Source organism: Anolis carolinensis, chromosome 2, assembly GCF_035594765.1.
Source record: "Anolis carolinensis isolate JA03-04 chromosome 2, rAnoCar3.1.pri, whole genome shotgun sequence".
Classification (NCBI taxonomy): Eukaryota; Metazoa; Chordata; class Lepidosauria; order Squamata; family Dactyloidae; genus Anolis; species Anolis carolinensis.
In genome coordinates, this window is record NC_085842.1 from 165,817,828 (window position 1) to 165,840,356 (window position 22,529).

General features: G+C 40.8%; 1 protein-coding gene across 1 annotated transcript; it reads right to left on the minus strand.

Moving 5' to 3' along the window:
* Positions 1-235: 235 nt before the first annotated feature.
* Positions 236-14,041, minus strand: dnajc22 (DnaJ heat shock protein family (Hsp40) member C22). Its single transcript, XM_008114407.3, has 3 exons — positions 13,772-14,041; positions 11,337-12,198; positions 236-2,058 (listed from the first exon to the last, which is right to left on the minus strand). Exons 2-3 carry the CDS (start codon positions 12,156-12,158, stop codon positions 1,879-1,881), a joined length of 1,002 nt encoding a protein of 333 aa, XP_008112614.2. The 5' UTR covers positions 12,159-12,198; positions 13,772-14,041; the 3' UTR covers positions 236-1,878.
* Between the last annotated feature and the right edge of the window lie 8,488 nt (positions 14,042-22,529).

Genomic DNA, 22,529 nt, shown 5'->3' on the forward strand with positions numbered 1-22,529 from the left:
CCAAGGTATCTACAGAGCACATTTTGGGAACCTCTGGCCCTAGCCTATGCTATAAAACAAGGTGCGGTAGAAGATTGCAGTTTACTTATATGGAGGAATAGCAATATTTTTATGGCAAAGTTGGAAACCAGGAACAATAGGTTTAATTACGCAGTTCTGTCAGATACACTGTGGGGAATATTTTATTGCCATTATTAAAAGGCTTAAAACACACACAAAGAGACACATTCAAAGATCATTTATAAAACAATTGGTTTTAATCAGAGTACAGTTGAAACATGCAGGATCCAAAGCTGCAATATTAAGTGGAGTTGCTTCAAGGAAACCCCACTAGATTCAATGAGGCTGACTCTGTAGTAAGTTTACACAGCAACAATCTACATTGGCATTGTGATTATGTACTATCAAGTCAGCTTCAACATGGCAATCCTATGAATGTCAGAACTTCAAGAGATGCTGTTATAAACAATCTGGCTCTGGTCTTACTCGGAGATATAACTTCTTTAATTGAGTCAATCCATCTATAATGCAGTACAGTAGAGTCTCACTTATCCAACATAAACGGGCCAGCAGAACGTTGGATAAGCGAATATGTTGGATAATAAGGAGGGATTAAGGAAAAGCCTATTAAACATCAAATTAGGTTATGATTTTACAAATTAAGCAGCAAAACATCATGTTATACAACAAATTTGACAGAAAAAATAGTTCAATATGCAGCAATGCTATGTAGTAATTACTGTTATTTACGAATTTAGCACCAAAATATCACGATTTATTGAAAACGTTGACTACAAAAATGCGTTGGATAATCCAAAATGTTGGATAAGCCAGTGTTGGATAAGTGAGACTCTACTGTATTTTACTTTTCCTATTGCCTTTAGCCTTTCCCAGCGCTATTGGATTTTCCAGTGAGCCATGTTTTCTTGTTGGACTGCATACTAAACCACAACTCCAAGAATAACTGCTTACCTCTTTAAGGAATCTGAATCTGGTCTTTTCAGTAAAAAATTTCTCAAGAGGGCTTAGAAATACACATAAGTTATCATAATAAATTAATAGTGAGAATTAATACAAAAGAAACACTAAACATAAATTGTTGAAGGCTTTTATGGCTGGAATCACTGGGTTGCTGTGAGTTTTCCAGGCTGTATGGCCATGTTCCAGAAACATGCCCTCCTGACCTTTTGCCCACATCTATGGCAGAGGTTGTCAGGATGCCTGCCATAGATGTGGGTGAAACGTCAAGAGAGAATGCTTCTGGAACATGGTCATACAGCCTGGAAAACACACAGCAACCCATTAAACATAAATGTTTTAAAGTGCTATAAATAAAAATAAATGGTACTTGCCTGGTTTCTGTTTTACAAGATTCTGAAGTCAAAATAGATAGTACATGCCAGCAGAGTGTTAACAGCTCAATAAAAACAGCCCATACTATTCAATAGAAGTATCCTCTATAGAAAAACAAAGATTGACAGTGCTCATTATTTTCCTGTGTCAAAGGATGGGCAACCTGAAGAGAAAGGTGAAGAGAAGGTTCATGCTACACTAAAGTATTACAAAATTTTCAGATAACAGATACAGTGAATGGGAAAACATTTCTCTCTTTAAATTTCTTTATTTCATCCTTGACATTCTTGGCAAATAGAAGGATGGCATATGAACAAAGTGGCTTGTTATAGTCTCTGTATTCTCTATGTTCCAGATGGAGCTTGGACAATTTTTTTAATAGGTCCCAGATCCTCCAGCCAGCAGCTGAAAAGAAATATCTCTTGTCTCCAAAGAAAGCCCCCATCTTGTACTCTGTGAATGACAGCTTCAAAAGATACACTTTGCTCCCCAAATATATAAAGGCAAGAAAGTTATTGCGTCCAGTCATACAGCTTTGTGTTTCCTCATTTCCATGAGAAGCTCATAGGCAGCCTGCACCTCAATAAATCGTTTCTCTGCTTCTTCCATTTGGTGCCGATTGTGATCTGGATGCCAAAGCTTCACCAGCTCCCGGTAGCTCTTGTTGATTTCTTCAAGTGTCGCATCATCGTGGATGCCTAAGACCTAAAAAAGAAGGAGGAGGAGGGAGAAAACAAATCCCGTCAGAGCTGTGAGGTGGAGAGGATGTTCTCAAAGACCTTGTAGAGATGACAGTGGACTTAGTGATGCCAGGCAGGAGGGCAGAGTAGGAGGCATGGACAACTATCTCATTTAATTATGTGACAATTTGCTACATACCAAAAATGTGTATAAGCCAAGAACTCTATTTATCAAAGCTCAGATATTTGAATCTGGATTTTTTGAGATTCTGGGAATTGCATCTACATGACAGAATGAATGCAGTTTGTCACCACTTTTAACTGCTATGGTTCAATGCTATGGAATCACAGGAGTTTCAGTTTTACAAGGCCTTTTGCCTTCTCTGGCAAATAGTATTGGTGCCTCACCAAACTACAAATCCCAGTATTTCATAATAGTGAGCCATGGCAGTTAAAGTGGTGCCAGACTGCATTAATTCTTCAGTGTAGACATATCCGTAATCTGAAACCAAACTTTTCCAAGATCTGAATAATTTTGTTGACAAGGGGATGGGAAACACTGGTAGAATTACAAGCCACAATCAACGCAGCCAACAGAAAGTGATGATGAGAGCTGCAGACCCACAACATCTGAAAATCAATACATTTCTAATTCTATTGCCTAGTCTGTTTTGGGTATATGTAGTTCCACAAAACGTTTGGAAAGGCAAGTGTCCAATACGGCTGAGGTCTCCTGTTTTTCTCCTTCCAATTCCAAACATATACACGCACACAGACACACACACACACAAAACCTTCCTTGCTATCATTCTTTGGTCATAAATGTTTGGGGTTTAATTTTCAAAAAACAAAAGGACAGGTTTTTCTATGCAGTTTTAGCTTCTTTTTTTGGTTTTTGTTTTAAGTCTAAAATTGATTTGAGCAGTATACTATCATTCTGAAAACCAGAGTTCAAATCCCTGCTTGGTCAAAGAAACACACTTGGTGACCTTAAGCAAGTCACATTTTCTCAGGGTAAAAACTCAGAACAAATCTTGCCAGGAAAACCCCATGATAAGTTCATTTTAGGGTCACCATAAATGGAAAATGACTTGAATACACAGAACAGTTGTGTGCCCTTGTAACATGATTGGTATACGGGCATTCAACTTATATCCAACCCATAGTTAAGAACAGGGTGAAACAACAGGAAATGAAAGGAAATCCATCCCTGGGAAGGGAAATTCACTCCTGTAAGACAGGGGTCCTCAAACTTTTGAAGTGGAGGGCCGATTCATGGTCCCTCAGATTACAGTATTTACTACATTTATACCCCACCCTCTCTCATCCCGAAGGGGACTCATAGCGGCTTACAAGTTGTATGTACATACAATATATTATATTATTAGCATAGCACAATATTAGCATTATATATTACTTTATTGTACTATACCATTATACCGTAATATTATTAGTAACATTACATTTAATATATAATAGATAATTAATATTATTATATTGTATTATTATTATTAGCCGCCCTGAGTCCCCTATTGGGTGAGAAGGGCGGGGTAGAAATACTGTAATAAATAAATAAATATTATATTGTATTACATTATAATATTATTATCAATATTATATGTATACACAATATATTATATTATTACCATATCATTCATTTACAATATTTCATTTACTATAGTAGTAAATGAAAGAATGATACAATATTTAAAAATAAAAATAATTTTAACCAACATACTGTAAACTTATCAGGATTTCAGTGGGAAGTGTGGGCCTGCGTCTGACCAATGAGATAATCAAGTAGGATTGTTGTTGTTGTGCCTTCAAGTCATTTCAGACTTTGGGCGAGCCGAAGTCTAAAACTGAGGGCGGGGGCCAGGTCAATGGCCTTGGAGGGCCGCATCCGGCCCCCGGGCCTTAGTTTGGGGACCTCTGCTGTAAGAGTTATCATGGGGAAAAAGTGTTTCCACTGAAGCTTTAGCACCAATCATTGTTTCCTCAATAATATATATTTTTAAAAAATCCAATTATTACAGGGATATAAAATGAGGTGAAATCTTCTGGACGGCAAAACAAATGTCACAGGAATGTTATACATTCCCCATGCTATCCAAAATTTACCGTATATACTCGAGTATAAGCCGACTCAAATATAAGACGAGGCACCTAATTTTACCACAAAAAAACTGGGAAAACATTGACTCAAGTATAAGCTGAGGTGGTAAATTTCAGAAATAAAAATAGATTCCAATAAAATTACATTAATTGAGTCATCAGTAGATTAAATGTTTTTGAATATTTACATAAAACTGTATTTTAAGATAAGAGTGTCCAACACTGATTAAATCATTATTCTCATCTTCTTCAATGTTAATGTGCTTATGTATCCTTTTAATAATAAGAGTAAAATAAGAAATGTATTAATAATAATAAAAATAGAGTAAAATAAATGTAATAGTAACAATAATAATAAAGTAAAATAAGAAATGTAATAATAATAATAATTAATAAAGTAAAATAATAAGTGTAATAATACCAATAATAATAGAGAAAAATAATAAATGTACCATATATACTCGAGTATAAAATGACCAGAATATAAGCCAACCAGGACCTTCACCCGAGTATAAGACGAGGGGGGGGGGGTTCAGTACTAAAAAAGGGCTGAAAACTCGGCTTATACTAGAGTATATATGATATATATAAAAAATTAACACTCCTGCGACATTTGTTTTGCTGCTTGGTTTGTTCTTCAGTTAAATTTGTTACGTAAGTCGAAACAGGTACATTTCATATATTTCATTTTTAAATATTTCATATGTATGAAATGTACCTTTTCCGACTTACATACAAATTCAGCTGAAGAACAAACCTACAGAACCTATCTTGTCTGTAATTGGGGACTGCCTGTATCTTCAAAACTCTAAGGGGTCTTAGGCAATCAAGTATAATATATATTACAACACAGTACATTCCAATTAGCATTTTGTGGTATGATACCAACACTATTATCCATCTGTTGTTTGCTTACATAATAGAAGAGCCATTAGCACAAAGAGGAATAAAACAAACATTTTCCCAAAAATTGTAGTACATCATCTGAAGATCACAAGTTGTTTTCCCCTGGATTGAGCATTTTGTTCCTGCCTCCCAATTTTCAGATGCCCCTTGAGTATGCCATGCTTCCGGGGAAAATAATTCATTTTTTAACTCATGACTTTTATCTCAGCCTAAGTTTGTCATGTGGATAAAACACCTGCCATCCTGCATTTTTTCAGCTACCTTGCCACATGGGTACTATGTAAACCTGTTCTGTACCACTGACTGGGAACTGCGGGTTGACTATTCCTTATCCTAAATACTTGGGATCGGGTGTTTTGGATTTTGGATTTACTTATTATTTATTTGGATTTTGGAATCCCTGTATTTTGATATACAGTAGAGTCTTACTTATCCAACATAAACGGGCCGGCAGAACGTTGGATAAGTGAATATGTTGGATAATAAGGAGGAATTAAGAAAAAGCCTATTAAACATCAAATTAGGTTATAATTTTACAAATTAAGCACCAAAACATCATGTTATACAACAAAATTGACAGAAAAAGTAGTTCAATACGGAGTAATGCTATGTAGTAATTACTGTATTTACGAATTTAGCACCAAAATATCACGATGTTTTGAAAACATTGACTACAAAAATGCGTTGGATAATCCAGAACGTTGGATAAGTGAGTGTTGGATAAGTGAGACTCTACTGTATGCGCATAATAGGATATCTTGGCGATGGGACCCAAGACTAAATGCAAACTTATCCATCATAGATACCTTATACGCACAGCTCCAAGGTAATTTTATACACAATATTTTAAGTAATTTTGTGCATAAAATGAAGTCTGTGTACACTGAACCAGCAAAAAGCAAAGATGCCAGTACATCAGCCATCCATGTGTTTTAATGGATTTTAACTGAATTTTTAATACTGTTTATATTTAATTCTGTTTGAATGTTTACATAGTTGCATATTTTAAATTGTATGACAATGCTTTTATGTTATGCTGCCTTGAGACTATTTTGGGAGAGATAAAGTGGGGAATAAATAAATAAATAAAGATAATAATAAAAATAATTTTGGTTTTGGGGTATTTCAGATTTTGGAATTCCGAAAAAGGGATATGAGTCTGCACAGGCAAAGCAAGTCTTGAATCCCTAGCTAACTTAACATGGTCTTTATTGCTGTCTGTTATGCTTGGAACTGCCTCTTGGAACACTTCCATGTAAACAGAGTGATTAAAAATGAATGAGTAAATAAAAATAAAATTCAGTTTTTAATCAAACTTCAACATTTGCTTAAAATTATTATTTTAAAAAACCATATGTCAGTATCATTATGAATGCTAATAGTACAATTTCTGATTATATTCTGTGAATATGTTAACAGTGTTTGGCAATGTGAGATCACATGAGTCCTATTTAGTCCATTGTGTACTTGAAACGCACAGTTCTTGTCTCTCTCAGCACACAGAGAGAAGATCAATAAGGGGAGAATCTGGGGAGATGAATTAGAACTGTAGATGTCTGGATATAAATGCAAGGGATCCCATTTTTTATGAATTCAAAATTAACTTCAAACTTATTCTGACTGAAACAGAAAACAATTACTTAGTGTGAGCTTTCCTCTCAAAGTAATAAGACTGGACAATAATGTACTTCAACAGAAAATGGTGATTAAGCAGAATCTTTCTCGCCAGTGGCTTAAGCTGTAATTTAATCATTAAAATTGAATCCTACAGACAAGCAATTTACCATATATACCTGCGTATAAATCAACCTTGAGTATATGCCAGGGCAGATTTGGGGACAAAATTGTGGATTTTCATATGACTTGTGGATAACTCAAGGATACAGCTTAGAGCAGAGCTTTCCAAACTGTATGTTGTGACATGTTTGTGTGTCGCACGAACATAACGAGAAACCTCAGAATCTTGTGTGAAATAAGCAATAAATCATATATGTATACACATACACACACACACACACATATATATAAGGTAAAGGTTTTCCCCTGACGTTAAGTCCAGTCGTGACCAACTCTGGGGTTGGTGCTCATCTCCATTTCTAAGCCAAAGAGCTGGCGTTGTCCATAGACACCTCCAAGGTCATGTGGCCGGCATGACTGCATGGAGCACCGTTACCTTCCTGCCGGAGAGGTACCTATTGATCTACTCACATTTGCATGTTTTCAAACTGCTAGGTTGGCAGGAGCTGGGGCTAACAGCGGGTGCTCATTCCGCTCCCGGGATTTGAACCTGGGACCTTTTGGTCCGCAAGTTCAGCATCTCAGTGCTTTAACACACTGTGCCACCAGGGGCCCCAGTTAGGGTTAGGGTTATATATATATATATAAATTCAAGATTTTCATGATATATATTGCGTCTGCATATATTTTGTTATTTCAAGGTATGGATGTGTCCCTAAGAGGTTGGTTTAACCTCCAGTTTGCTTGTAAAATTGCATAACTGTGTCATGAAATGATGCATCTCTAAAAGATGTGTCACCAACATGAAATGTTTAGAAAGCTCTGAATTTGAGGCATACCCTGCTGATGCATGGAGAGTGGGGAAGATATGCCTAGACTGACTGCTTACTCCATTCAAAAAGAAGCACACACATACACACTACATTCTCCGTGTGACAGCAGAAGATTCCAAAGAGTGTATGGAAATCAGTTCCTCTTTTTCAGGAGGCTATGCCTCTGCTGCATTCCCATCCCTCTCAACCTATGAAAGTGAAGGTGACTCAGCCCCACTGAAATTCAGAGTTGCAGCAATAGCAACTTTCCCACCCTTAAAGGAATCTCTCTTTAGAACAAAGGGGCTGGTGTCTTGTTCTAAAGCTGGTTATCGCTTCTAGGGTACTTCTGGAAGCTTATTTCAAAACTTTTTTTAATGTGGAAGTGTGTTGTTTGAAAACCCATCAATGAAAAAATAAAAAATAGCCCCTGCTCATTGCTGACCTAGCAACCCGAAAGATAGTTGCATCTATCAAGTAGGAAATAAGGTGCCACTTATAAAGTGGGGAGGCAAATTTAACTAGGGTTGTTGTATGTTTTCCAGGCTGTATGGCCATGTTCTAGAAGTATTCTCTCCCGATGTTTCGCCCACAACTATGGCAGGCATCCTCAGAGGTTGTGAGGATGCCTGCCATAGATGTGGGCGAAACGTCAGGAGAGAATATTTCTAGAACATGGCCATACAGCCCGGAAAACATACAACAACCCTGTGATCCCAGCCATGAAAGCCTTCGACAACACATCAAATTTAACTAATTTACGACATTGGAATGAGGAAGTGCTGCCACAGTGGATGATGAAGCAGCTGCTCCCCCCTGTGGCCAGAATTGAACATCCCCTCAGGAGAAGGTTAAATTGCCTCTGCGTCTGTCTCTGTTCTATGTGTATATGGGCATTCAATGTTTGCCCCATATGTATATAATGTGATCCGCCCTAAGTCCCCTTCGGGGTGAGAAGGGCTGAATATAAATACTGTAAATAAATAAATAAATAAAATGTTAGCAGAACACCAGCAAATCTAAGGGAAAGTAGAACTTACTCAGTTGCTACTTCCATCACAAAAATGTATTGATGCAGCAAGAGTGTCAGCAGAGAACCCATCGGATTTGCAAAATAATCACTAATTCTCCTTCCTCCATTCCTCCACCCTTCCTTTCTTGTTTCTATGTCTATATTAAGCCCATTATAGTAGGTTCTAATAAAAGAGCATATTTGTGGATCTCTCTGCCTAGGATCCCCGCACTGCTGTGCCTTCAGTGGTAGGCTATAGCTTCTTTTAAGACAGGCTTTTTAAAGAAAAAACTTTTTAAGATCGAGTAAGGGGGTGCCCAAGTGGTGCAGCAGATTAAACCACTGAGATGCTGAACTTGCTGACCGAAAAGCCACCTAGACTCCCCCTCTGGGGTGGAGAAAGGTGGGATAGAAATGAAGTAAATAAATAAATAAAGGTTGGCGGTTCGAATCCAGGGAGCAGAGTGAGCTCCTGCTGTTAGCCCCAGCTTCTGCCAACCTACCAGTTCGAAGACATGCAAATGTGAGTAGGTCAATAGGTACCGCTCAGGTGGAAAGGTAACGGTGCTCCATGCAGTCATATCAGCCACATGACCTTGAAGGTGTCTACGGACAACGCCAGCTCTTTGGCTTAGAAATGGAGATGAGCATCAACCCCCAGAGTCGGACACGACTAGACTTAGTGTCAAGGGAAAACCTTTACCTTTACCTAAGGGGGTGCTGTGTTTTGTACAAATTGTTTTACTGGTATTAACTGTAATGTTTGTATGCATAGGGTTTTGATTTAAATATTATAGGATTTTTAGTGTTAATTGCTTTGAGTTTCCTGAGGGAGACAGGAAGCCGAAAATACATCATCATCATCATCATCATCACCATCATCATCATCTCTCACACTGAGCATCCAAAGCACCGGGCAGAGTTTGAACAGCTCACTAACTTACTCCACACTTCATACAATATCTAGCAGAGAAAGAAATTAAACCTGGACTTCTTTGTATGTACATAATAGTAGTTTTACTCACAAATACTTGTCATAACCAACACAGGTTCACCTTCTTAATGAAAGGTATATAAAGAAAATGTCCCATAATTGTCCTTCCACATTTGCAGTTTTGACTTTTAAAAGTTTGATTGTTGCTCTAGACCAGGGGCCCTCAAACCTTTTAAGCAGGAGCCGGTTCACAGTCCCACAGACTGTTGGGGGGCTGGACTATAGTTTGAAAAAACATGACCAAATTCCAATGCACACTGCACATATCTTATTTGTAGTGCAAAAAAATAATAATGAAAGAACATGATGCATCAGAAGGCAGAGGGAGGGAGGTAGGAGGGGTGTGAAAGCAGTTGAGACCTAAGAGAACAAAGTAAAGACTATGTGATGCAAGCAGAAAATAGATGTGAATGAACATACAAACAATAAATTACCATGACAATGATGTACCTAAACTCCTAGCGGGTGGCACTAATTGCCATTTAGTATAGGCACACAAAGGTTGCCAACCCCAACATCTTCTTGGAAAAATGCCATACATATCCATTGTATGATATAAATAATAAATGATGGTGGTAGCAGCAGGTTAAACCCCCTCAGTGGAAAGGGGAAAAAATCCTGTAAAATTTCAGCCAAGGTCAACTCCCAGCTCAACACACTGGTTGGTACTAGATCAATTACTGTATTTTTCAGACTAACCTATATCAAGAGGCCATTGAGAGGTTATATCAGAAGGATGAACTATGTATGTTATTGCTCTGTGTTGTTTGGGGAAAGGACTGGATAAAAATGTTCAGACCTAAAATAAAGTTGCAACTTTTATAAGCCCTCTTCTCAAATCCAGAACTCATAAATTTTGGCTTTGTGTCTCTCAATTCCACTTGTAATTAGTTAAATCTACCAAAGCCTAGCACTTGAAAAAGTTACTTTTTTGGCTGACAAAACCATGGGCTATTTTGGTTGGGGAATTCAGGGACTTGTAAACTAAAAAAGTTAAAGTTTCTAATGTTTGCTCTTATCCATCCGGAAAGGAAACAGAAGAGTTCTCCCTAACAACCTTATCACATGAGCCAGGCAATGTGTCCCGCTTTGCCGAGAAAACAGAGGGCAGTGGGGTGAATTGGTCACCCCACGCGCCACTCCCTTGCAGCGATGCTTCCCCATCACACGTGGGAAACGTTGCTTGAGCCGCAAGGATCTCTGCCGGCTCCCTTGGGAGGGAAGCATCGTACAACACTTCCAATCCAATTGTGGGTGGGGCCTCCACCAGAAGTCCAACAACATCATGATATGGGCAGCATCCTAGTATGTTTCCAAGCCCCATCTGATGAGAGCCTAACACAGAGTTTACAGACTCTTTGTATTGTCCAGCTTTCTATAACATATGCTTCAACATTTCACAGATGAAAACTGGGACACGTGTAACTAACCAATATCATATCATGGACAAGGTAGCAAAGTTATGAAAAAGAACACACAAGCTTGTTTTTGTCTGAGTCTCCAAGGAAAGACAAGATTCCCCCCACCTAGCCTCTCTCCTGATTCAGTGCAAACTATTTTTCCACTTGGAACTCAGTTTGCAGCAATTGAAGGACGTTGAAGACAAAGGAGAAAATGGGATACTGGGACATTATAAAAGCATTTGAAAAATAGCAAATTGAGGTACCTGGAAAGTTTGCTGTTCATACAAATAATAATAAATTGAGCAGTATGATAATGCCATGTACCTTGTAAGCCATCCGCTGCCTCTCGCTCTGGAAAGACTGCACAAAAACAAAAACTTTCTCCCAATCTTTGAAGGTACCACCACTGAAACCCAGCATCTTCCAGGCATGATAAGGTAGGAGAAGAACAGACTCCAGGATGCCTGTCAGCGATGGAAATGCACTGAGCCAATCCAGCACAGTTCCAATACTGCTGGCTACATAGGTGGCAGTAGCAGCCGTGTTGTAGAAGGCACTGTAGGCTAATGGTGTTGTAAAAGCCAAATAGGCCAGGCCCAACCTATACAGTCGGGCACTAAGCTTCTCACGGGTAGCTCTGGTAGCTCTGTATTGCCGGTGCCGCTGGGCTGTCACACTCGTGGTGAGACTGATGGGCAAAATGGCCACAGCACGACCATAAAAGATGGGTGCAGTTACGAAAGCAGCCATCAGTGTAGCCTGAAGATCAGAAGTTTGGTTGCCAACTGCAGATACCAGGTGAACTCCAAGGCCCACAGCCAGAGGAAGAGCCAGAATGTAAAAGCCAGGTAGAGTTGAGAGACCAACAAGGGCCACTAACCCAAAGTAGATGCCAACCAAGGCTTGGCCAAGGAAGCGCACAGGGTTGAAACTTGGAGGATCATTATAGCATTTCTCCAGAGGATGGTTGGCCTGTGCCACCCAACCAGGCAGCATCCACAATTCCCACAGCCACCCAAAACCAAAGCCCCCCAAGGTCAGCATCCACAAAAGCGCATGGTTATCCCGGCCCAGGTAAAGATGATGGAGTCCAACAGGGCCTCCCAGAGCCCAGAAGGCAACAGCCACTAGAAGTCGCTTGGCCATCACTGTGAAAGGCGGCACATCTTGCTGACTGGCAGAAGTCCTGAGAAGGAAGGAATAGTAAAAGGTAGCATCCCACATCCTTTCTTCTGAACATGCAAGGAGATGGGTGACGAGACCATCTTAACTAAATGTTTCTTATAGGAACAATATCTGGAGGTAGAGATATACAAATAGGATGCTATGGCTAATTAAGGAGAGGATGAAAAAGACATGAAGTCACCCTGAGAATATTAATCGAGGCAAAAAAAGAGGTAGATTAGACAAGAGAAGAATGCATAACCCTAGTTCTCTGTGTCTACTACTTCTACCCTCTATAAGTGTGTCTTCAAATCACTTCCATGTCTGTCCTGGCTTTCAAATGCTTGTCATACAGTAACTAGCACATTATGCAGTAACTAGGCATAAGGTGCTGCATGCACCTTCAAGACTTTTCTCTGTTGCCCGCCACCTTTACTCACCAACCAAAATAACCAAGAAAAGGAGGCTTATATATAATTAAATGGGACGAGGCAAGCCATGGTTTTGCATTCTGACAGGTGAAGCAGGATTATGACCCTCTTCAACACCCAAGATCAGAATTGGAAATGCTAATCCAGTCACTTCTAATTTTGATTTCTTATATTTTTGCACCATTTTGATGCTCTCAGGACTAGTGTGGCCAGCAACAGGAACCGGGGCTCCAAATCCTACCCTGAGCATTTCTAAATAAATCAGCTCTAAACTGTTAAGTGTCCCCAATGCCACCTTGATTTTCCTTTCCAAAAAAGTTGTGTTTTGAAGGATACTTCTGTGCCTCACTATGGCTCACCTCCTTGAAGATAAGGGATTTCTTAGCCACAGTGATATCCATTCTCAGCACTCTCCAAGCCTCTCATATGCTGAATCTAACTAAACTCAGTTTAATATTTGGTGGACTGACAGGAGAAATCTGAGCAGTATCAGGTCCAAGCAGTAACAGAGCATCTGCTTTGCATGGACAAGATGCCAAGACTAATCCCTGGCTTCTCCTAATAGTAAAGGCTCCTATCTGAAACCCCGGAGAGCTATTGCTAGGCAATGTTACTACAGTGTTCCCTCGCTTATCGTGGGGGTTACGTTCCAGGGCCACCTGCAATAAGTGAAAATCCGTGAAGTAGGGACACTATATTAATTTTAATATTTATATCTTATATCTAGTAGTTAGGCGGCCTTTCTCTCCTTCGCAAGCCCGTTTTGCAGTGTAGTTAGGTGAGGCAGGCAGCAATTTGGCAGAGAAGGCTATAAACCTGCAACTTCCAGGCCAGTGAAGCCTTCCCGGAAGAGGGGGCGGGACGAGGGAGCATGTGCCAAAGGCAGTCTCCATAGTCCTCCATGAGTTGCTTTATGTTGTTTAATTGGTTAGTTTGATAGATACCACTTTTGATTGGATAGCATTGAGGTCCAAGGCATTCTGAGAGTGCCTTGGACCACAAAAAAAAAAAACCCGCAAAAGAGTGAGGGAGTGAAATTGAACCGTGAAGTAGCAAGGGAACACTGTATAGGCAAAAATAATTTAAATAGCTCAGTGGCCCAGTTAAATTCAAAGTAGCTTCTTATATGCCAATGAATAGCCTTCCAGAATCATAATCACATACCTTTGTAGCTCATTCCTAGCACAGGAGTGTCAGCAGTCTCAACTGGCTTGCTAATATCAGCAATGAAGACCTTTGATCTCCTAGGGATAGTTAAATTGGACTTTGCTTTCCTATGGGGAATGCAAGGGATTGGGCACAGGATTTATCTCAGGAAGGGGAGAGGAGAGGACTGGTCAAAGGGCACCATAACACTCCCTGATAGCAGTAGAGAGGCAGGGCAGTATAAAAAACCTTTTGTAGGGAGGAGAAACAAGTACGATGAGTTCAATATCTATTCTGATGCAATTTATTTGTAATGATCACACTGATATAGTATACTGATATTGCCACTGGTGCTTCTACTACTCTACACTTGGCATTCATCTTGATTTTAAAGTTACTGCCACACATTGGATTGGAATTTAGAGAAATGTAAGTACTTCACTATTTCTGTGCAGAAACAATTGGACAGAACATTTCCCTTTTCCGTTTCACAGTAGCTTTCCCAAAACTTCAGACGCGTTGGACTGCAATTACCAATAGATCCTGACTAGCATAGTGATTGGATAGGCCATTAAACCAATCTGGAAAGCACAAGGCTGAAGGCAGGACCAAATGCTTTCTTAAATCTATAGGAGATACAAGGAGAAAATGGAAAAATGATACAATGGATTTTTGGTAACTTCAGGGGTTTGCTTTCAGGACCCCACTTCTAGAATTCTGGAAGTGCTAGTCAGCTTTAGAACGAGACACCAGCCTCCTTATTCTAAAGAAAGATTTATTTAAAGGTGAGGAAGTTGCCACTATTGCTGCAGTTTTGAATTTCAGTGGGGTAGGCTGCTCTTCTCCTTAATTTTCATAGGTTGAGAGGGATGGGAATGAGGCCCTCAGTAGTTGTTCATTCTAGTTCAAAAGCCTTTCCAGAAAAGGTGTACTTTGAAAATGGATTTAAAGGCAATAGGGTGGCACAGTGCGTTAAAGCGCTGAGCTGCTGAACTTGCGGACCAAAAGGTCCCAGGTTCAAATCCCGGGAGCAGAATGAACGCCCGCTGTTAGCCCCAGCTCCTGCCAACCTAGCAGTTTGAAAACATGCAAATGTGAGTAGATCAATAGGTACCACTCCGGCAGGAAGGTAACGGCGCTCCATGCAGTCATGCCAGCCACATGACCTTGGAAGTGTCTACGGACAACGCCGGCTCTTCGGCTTAGAAATGGAGATGAGCACCAACCCCCAGAGTCAGACATGACTGGACTTAACGTCAGGGGAAAACCTTTACCTTAGGGAGGACTCAAGGGAGGGTTAATTTGATTTTAAATGAAATAGATTTAAAATATGATTTCCAGTACACACTTATGTATAAATCAAAAAATGAATGCCCAAAATGCATATTCCAAATCAGAGTGAACTTATATTTGGTAAAGTATTCTGATAGTAGTTCATCCAGCCATAGCCTCCTGAAAAAGAAACACTGATTCCTATACAGGCAGTCACCAAGTTACAAACAAGATAGGTTCTGTAGGTTTGTTCTTAAGAGAATTTGTTTGCAAGTCAGAACAGGTACATTGTAACTGTTACTCCAGCCTTGGCTAGTATAGGGAAGGATTAACACCCCCGTGGTGTTTGTTTTGTTGTCTGTGCTCCTGTTCTGAAAATTTCACCTCACTTTCTGTACTTGTGATAATTGGATTTTGAAAAATTTGGCTTGTTGTGGAAACAAGGACTGGTGATAAAACTTCAGTGCAGATGCTTTTTCCCAATGATATGGACTCTTCCAGGAATGAATTTCCCTTCTAAGGGGTAGACTTCTCTCAATTCCTGTCATATTAACCTTGTTCTTAACTATGAATCATTTGTGAGTTGGATGTTTGTATCTTGGGAGCTGCCTCTACTTTAAAGGAAGAAACCACCTAGTTGTCTGGATCTTACTCTTGAGTAAGCTTGCACAGGTCTGCAGCCTCAGAGATGCATTTAGAATCTGGAAAAAGTACTAGTAAAGGTAAAGGTTTCCCCTGACGTTAAGTCCAGTCATGTCTGACTCTGGGGGTTGGTGCTCATCTCCATTTCTAAGCTGAAGAGCTGCTGTTGTCCATAGACACCTCCAAGGTCATAACTGCATGGAGCACCGTTACCTTCCCGCCGGAGCGGTACCTATTGATCTACTCACATTGGCATGTTTTCGAACTGCTAGGTTGGCAGAAGCTGGAGCTAACAGTGGGCGGTCACTCTGCTCCCAGGATTTGAACCTGGGACCTTTCAGTCTGCAAGTTCAGCAGCTCAGCGCTTTAACACACTTTGCCACCGGGGCTCCGGAAAAAGTACTATTACATCTGAAATTCTCAGAATCCGCCACCCAGCATGGCCAATGTCTTAAGGCAGTAGATAATATAAATACAGGGCAGCACGGTACTCAGTGTGTGCATCTAGGTGTATATGTGTCTTCAAACTGCCTATTGATTAATGGTTCCATGAATTCCACAAGTTTTCTTGGGCAAGGAATGCTCAGGACTGGTTCTGCCCGTTCTTTCTTTTGAAATACAGCCCACGAAACTTAGTATTCTGCGGTGGATTCTCATCCCAATACTAGCCGGGACTGAACTTGTATAGCTCCCAAGGTCAGGTGTGATTTGGTACCTTTAGGGTGTTTAGCACAGTTTTAGTGACCAGTAAGTAACTTGTTTTGTTTTCTTCTAAATTAAAGCTTGTGGATGTTAGTAGAGACTCTTGTCCTAAGAAAGGCTCTGGAGCACCAGGTGGCAGCATCTGCATCAGAATCAAAGCTGAGTTGCAGAGTGCTAAAGTCTTTGTGAGATTTCTATCCTCACCACCTCCACAGACTCAACACAGAAAGGAGAGATGTTATGGAAGTGGAAATGAAAAGACAATAGAAACTATTCAAGATACAATGGGATTTCAAGGCACAAGGTTGCGTTGGGCTCTTATAAGCTGCATGGGGCTCTTTTGTCTGTTCCTGTACATATACTTTGCATCTAGTTTAGAGAGGGGGAACAGGAGGATGTCCCATTATTCTTAGACCAAAGGTCCCATCACCCCTAACCACTGGCCATGCTGTCTGATCTATAGGGAGTCCAAAAATATCTGGAGGACAACTGGTTGTCTTCTCCACAAACATAAACGTTTCTCATTTATGAATTGGCAATGAGATACAAGAAACTCATTTGGAGTGTGAGTTTGGGATATCGATGATTGAACTCAACCTGAATAATGCAGAAATCAAAAAGAATTTCAGAAGCTTTTGCCTGGTCAGACTGTTCAGAACCCAACCCTGAACTGTACCATATATTGGAGTTTGATAATAAAGAGTTTTCAAAATGAACTGAAGGATTGGTCCATTGTGGAAAAGTGTGGACCTTGTGTAAGCATGAGATTATTTTTTAAAAATTAAAATATTAAAATTGCTGTATATCTGAAGTTTATTCTATCGTATGTATCTTGGTTTTTTTTCTTTCTCATGTCAGGAGCAACTGGAGTTGCTTCTGGAGTGAGAGAATTGGCCGTCTACAAGGATGTTGCCTAGGGGACGCCCGGATATTTTTTGTTTTACCATCCTTGTGGGAGGCTTCTCTCATGTCCCCGCATGGAGCTGGAGCTGATAGAGGGAGCTCATCTGCACTCTCCCCGGGGGGATTCGAACCTGGAAACTTTCAGGTCAGCAACCCAACCATCAAGTCACGAGGCTTTTATCCCCTAGGCCATCGGAGGCTCCTGTATCTTGATTATTTCCACTAAATATTTTAGTTCCTCTTATTTTCTTTTAATTAAATAATGCACTGCCTGTTCTGAAGATGCAATTATTCCATAAAGCAAGGCTATTCAGACTAGTTGTCCATTAACCAGTTTTGCTTGATAAGTTATTGGTTATCAGTCCATTGTGAGTTTCCAGGGGAAAAAGCAGGTGTAGCTAATGGGCACAGCTATGGTACTGATCCCTGGTACATTGGGATAGGGGAGTTGGGGGATCCCACATTTCAGAATAGCCTGTGAAACAGTGTTATCAGGTGACATCTGTATTGTCACTCAAAATGCAAAAATTACAGGGCAGAGATCATTTTTTTCCTCATAGCCTTTTTGAGTCCTGTTTATTGAAAGTTTTGGGGGGTTCATTACTTAGCTAGAATTGGCAGAATTTGAGCAGTTAATCAATGATTCCCCTTCTTTTCATTCCACGATTTAAGCACTGAGTGTAAATATAAGAGAGAGGAAGAGAAGTATCCCAGAATGCTAGGTGCTTGCATTAATAATAAAAGACAGCCCTTGTTGGTTTTACATTTTGAGATGACTACGCAGACAGACAGGCAAACAGGAGGAACACTCTGCCTGTTATTCAATTTCCTGGTCATTCTCCTTTGCCTCCTGCAATGCATTCCTCACCTACCCACTTTTGGGGAGGTTAGCTGACCAAAGGGTGCATCTGGCATCAGTTTAAGCAGAGCAGCCCATGACAGACCGGCACCTCATTGCCCATGTAAATTTCATGCTGACACCCCATAAAAATTAATAGCACCACAAAGTCTTCCCTGACCCACCACTGCAGGGATCTCTCCCTAGCAAGCTCCTGTTTGCACAGGCACTCGCGGTATTATCGTCCTTATTTACATAGATTAGTGAGTAGCAGGCCGCCAATTTGTCCTAATTCATAATTAATCAGCCCAATCTCCTTGTGTGCTGTTGACTCAACCGCCTGCCTACCAACCCCATGCAAATTGGGATAATTTTGCATCAACCTAGAGGTGCGCTGGGAGATTTTAATATTTCATTATTATTATTACTAGTAGTGTTTTAAAAAAAACACTCCAGCAACCCACACTAATGCCCCAAGGCTGCTTCTGGGGAGGGGGTTGTTTTGTTTTCCTTTCTCCAAAGGACGGGGGTTTACTTTGAAAGCATCAGACTGTAACCTGGATTTCAGTTTGTCAAAGGCTGGCAGATGTGAACAGTGATTGGTCTTCCTTCCTCTCAAAGGTACAGGTTCTGATTAGGCATTGACAGGGATTGTTGCTATTTTATGGCACCACCAGCTGTGTTTCTCAGTATATTCATTCATATACTTGCTTACACACACTCACACTCACCTAGTATAATCACTTAGCTTCAGGTTGTTCCCCCATTGGCTCCACTATTTTCCTGCAATTGTTAGTTTGTTTAAAGAATTTTTACCCAGCAGCAATGCAAAGTGTCCTGTTGCTGCATTCCCCTTATCTCCCTGCATATCGTTCGTGCTATCGCATTTCCTTTTTCTCATCTCAATGCAGCCTAAAAACATTAGTCTACGAGTACATCTCTATTGTAGAATTAATGTGGTTTGACACCACTTGAACTGTGATGCCTCAATGCCATGAAATCATGGAGGTTGTAGTTTTACAATATTTTGAGCCTTCTCCGCCAAAGAGTACAGCTGCCCCACCACATTACAAATGCAGTGTTCCCTCACTACTTCGCGGTTCACTTTTTGCGGATTCGCTGTTTTGCGGTTTTTCAATAAACTCTAAAAGAATATTATAAATCATAAAAAATTACAATTTAAAGCCTAAGGAAGGGAGGAAGGAGAAGCCAAAGGGAGAGAAAAGGAGCCCAAGCGGCAGCAGGAGGAGAAGGAGGTAATTTATCAACACACAATTGGTTGATAAAGACTTAAAATAGTGTATAACTACTAAAATAATGTATAAATATTAAAATAAATATAGAGTCCCTACTTTGCGGATTTTCACTTATTGCAGGTGGTCCTGGAACCTAAACCCAGAGATAAGTGAGGGAACACTGTGCCAGAATTCCATCGCATTGAGCCGTGGCAGTTAAAGCGCTATCGAACTGTATTAATTCTACAATGTAGATGTCACAGAAGAAGCGACCTCCAGGATGGAGCCGTCATGCCTGCCTGGCTTTCTCCAGAATCACAGATTCATAGAAATGTAGAGTTGGAGAGACCACAAAGGCCATCCAGTCCAACCCCCAGGCATTCTTCTTAGGCATTTTATCAAATCTGTGGGCAGGCAAGTTTTCTGGTGAAGCCACCCATCTGATCTCTAGCTCAGAAAGGACGCCTACAGAACAGCACTGTCCAGGTAACTACTATGAGGAGTCACCGTGGCTTTTCTAAGAAAGCATGCAATGTAAGTTTCCAGAGCAACTGCCTTCATGTCCCATAGGGCCAGGTTGCAGGAATGAGGATGCAATTCACCGCCCATCCTGATCTTTCTGTGTTGAGGTATTCACCCCACTTCAGGGCATGGTCAGTCCTATTTTTACCCAGCTTTTTAAGCCCAAGCAGGCTAACTCCCAGAGCAGCTGGACAAGATCAGTAGCAAGAGAGCCCCTGCCCTCAGGCATGGCAATTCAAAAGAATGCTGCAGAGGGGGAAAGGGAAGGGAAAGGAAGGGAAAGGAATGGAGGGGCTAATATACACACTCAACCGTCATTCTTAAAGTTACAGTCGTTTCACAACAAGCTGAGATGGAAATAGTTCAGACAGGGTGACTAGAATGCCTGTTGATACAGTGAACACCAAGGAGGGTTAAAATAATAATAATAATAATAATAATCATCATCATCATCATCATCGTCATCATCCCAGGTGACAGTCGCATTGATGAAAAACAACAGAAAAACTCAGCCACTATCGGGACCTCAAGATTGAACTTCAAAGACTCTGGCAGAAACCAGTGCAGGTGGTCCCGGTGGTGATCAGTACATTGGGTGCCATGCCAAAAGATCTCAGCCGGCATTTGGAAACAATAGACATTGACGAAATTATGATCTGCCAACTGCAAAAGGCCACCCTACTGGGATCTGCACGCATCATCCGAAAATACATCACACAGTCCTAGACACTTGGAAAGTGTTCGACTTGTGATTTTGTGATATGAAATCCAGCATATCTATCTTGTTTGCTGTGTCATACAATAAAATAATAATAATAATAATAATAATAATAATAATAATAATAATAATAAAATCTACATTTATATCCCACTTTTCTCCCTCACGGGACCCAAAATGGTCTACAACATATTAAAATCACATAAACGACAATCAGAATATGTTATGATTGAGCCTCATGGCTCTGTTACTGACAGACGTGGGCGTAAGACTCCTCGAGAGTCAGATACTCTCGAGGAGCGAGAAAGAAAAAGACTGCGAGACATTTTTGCAGCACCATCTGACGAAGAGTCTTTTGAGGGGTTTACGGAGAGAATGGAGGAGGGGCTGGTTAGCTCGGAGGAGGATGAGATGGATTGGACTCGGGTGAGGGAGGAATTGGGTGCCACTGGCCATGATGGGATAGAAGATGAATGGGGACCTTCAGGATTAGACCCATGGTCTAGCTGGAGGGATGGGACGGGATCCACAGCTGGAGATGCTGTGGGGCGTAGTCAGAGGTGTTCCAGCTCTGATGAGGAAAGTGATGAGGAAACGCCCGGGTTAAGGAGGACAGCTGACAGTGATGAGGATTTGTAACTGGCATAAAATGGGGCTTGGGAGCAATTGCAAATTGCGTTGGGCAAGGTAATCTGGACGAACGCTTGGGATCTGTGTGGGACGCTTTCCTGAAGACTGGTGTGTTTTCGTGTGCTGATACGTAAGTTGTTTTGGAATTCAGGGTCAGACGGCGGGAGGAATTGTGTGGGCATTTGTTTGTGCAAACCTGTGCTTACTCTTATTAGCTTGACCTTCCGTCGTCTTCTTGACGGACGCCATCTCCTGCTTTGAAATTCGGACTGAACTGACCACGGCTTGACTTCCCCCTTCTTGGACTTGGAAACTACAAACGTCTGCTTCTGGCTTTGATCTACGGAAAGGAACTGGGTCTACTCTACTGCTACAATCCTTGGCTGATCTGTTCGTGTTGGAAATCCTGTCTGCTGTGTGTGTGGGAGCGACGCAAGTTACTCTAAGCACAGTGTTGGCAGCAGAGAGGAATCTGCTGCCAATTAGTTGCATTCTTTTGTATCTTTTGTTCCTCGGCTTTTGTTTTGTTTATCCCCAGGCTGAAGCAAGCAGTTTGTTTTTACCCGGATTAAACTCCGGTTTAATCCGGTTTATCTTTTGAACGTTTTTCCTTGTCCCTTTTTGCTCCTAAAGGCTAATACTGCCTGGCCCTTGTATTTTACGGGCATTTTTGAGTTCTGTAATCCAATAAACTCTGTTATCTTGAATCTTGTGGCGTTCTGTCCCTGACAGAATACATCAATAAAATAAGCATAATAAGAAACAAAAGTAACTTGTTTCTCAGCAGAGGTGACAGAATAACTCTTCTTTTCTTTTCTCTTATTCTAAACTCTGATGAGGTCGCTGCCTAATCTTGGACAGGAATATCGGAGCAAGCTGCAATGGTTTGTTTGTTGGTTTAAAGTCCCAAGAAAGGGAATTCTCCAAACTTAACCTAGGATCCCCATCCTGCTCTCTCATGTGCTCCAGACTGGACAAAATGTGGGGAAAGCAGAAAGCGCTACCAGGGCTGCTACAACAGTTCTAAACCTGTTGCAGCTTTTGTGTATCCTTCCTCAGAATCAAACAACTAACCATGACATTGACAGGTGAGAAAAACCTCTCCCTTTAGATGCCCTCCACTCTGCAAATAGATGCCTTAAGAAACAGAGCTAGGAACCAAAACAAAATCTACTTGGAGGCATCCATCTAAAAGTCTTGATCCTGCTTAGCTGGCAGGAGTCATCAGCATCACAGCGTTCTTTGGGAAGTGATGGGAATGCAGAGAGACAATGGGGTCATGGGGAAAGAGAGAAGTGGTTAAAGAGGGGCCAG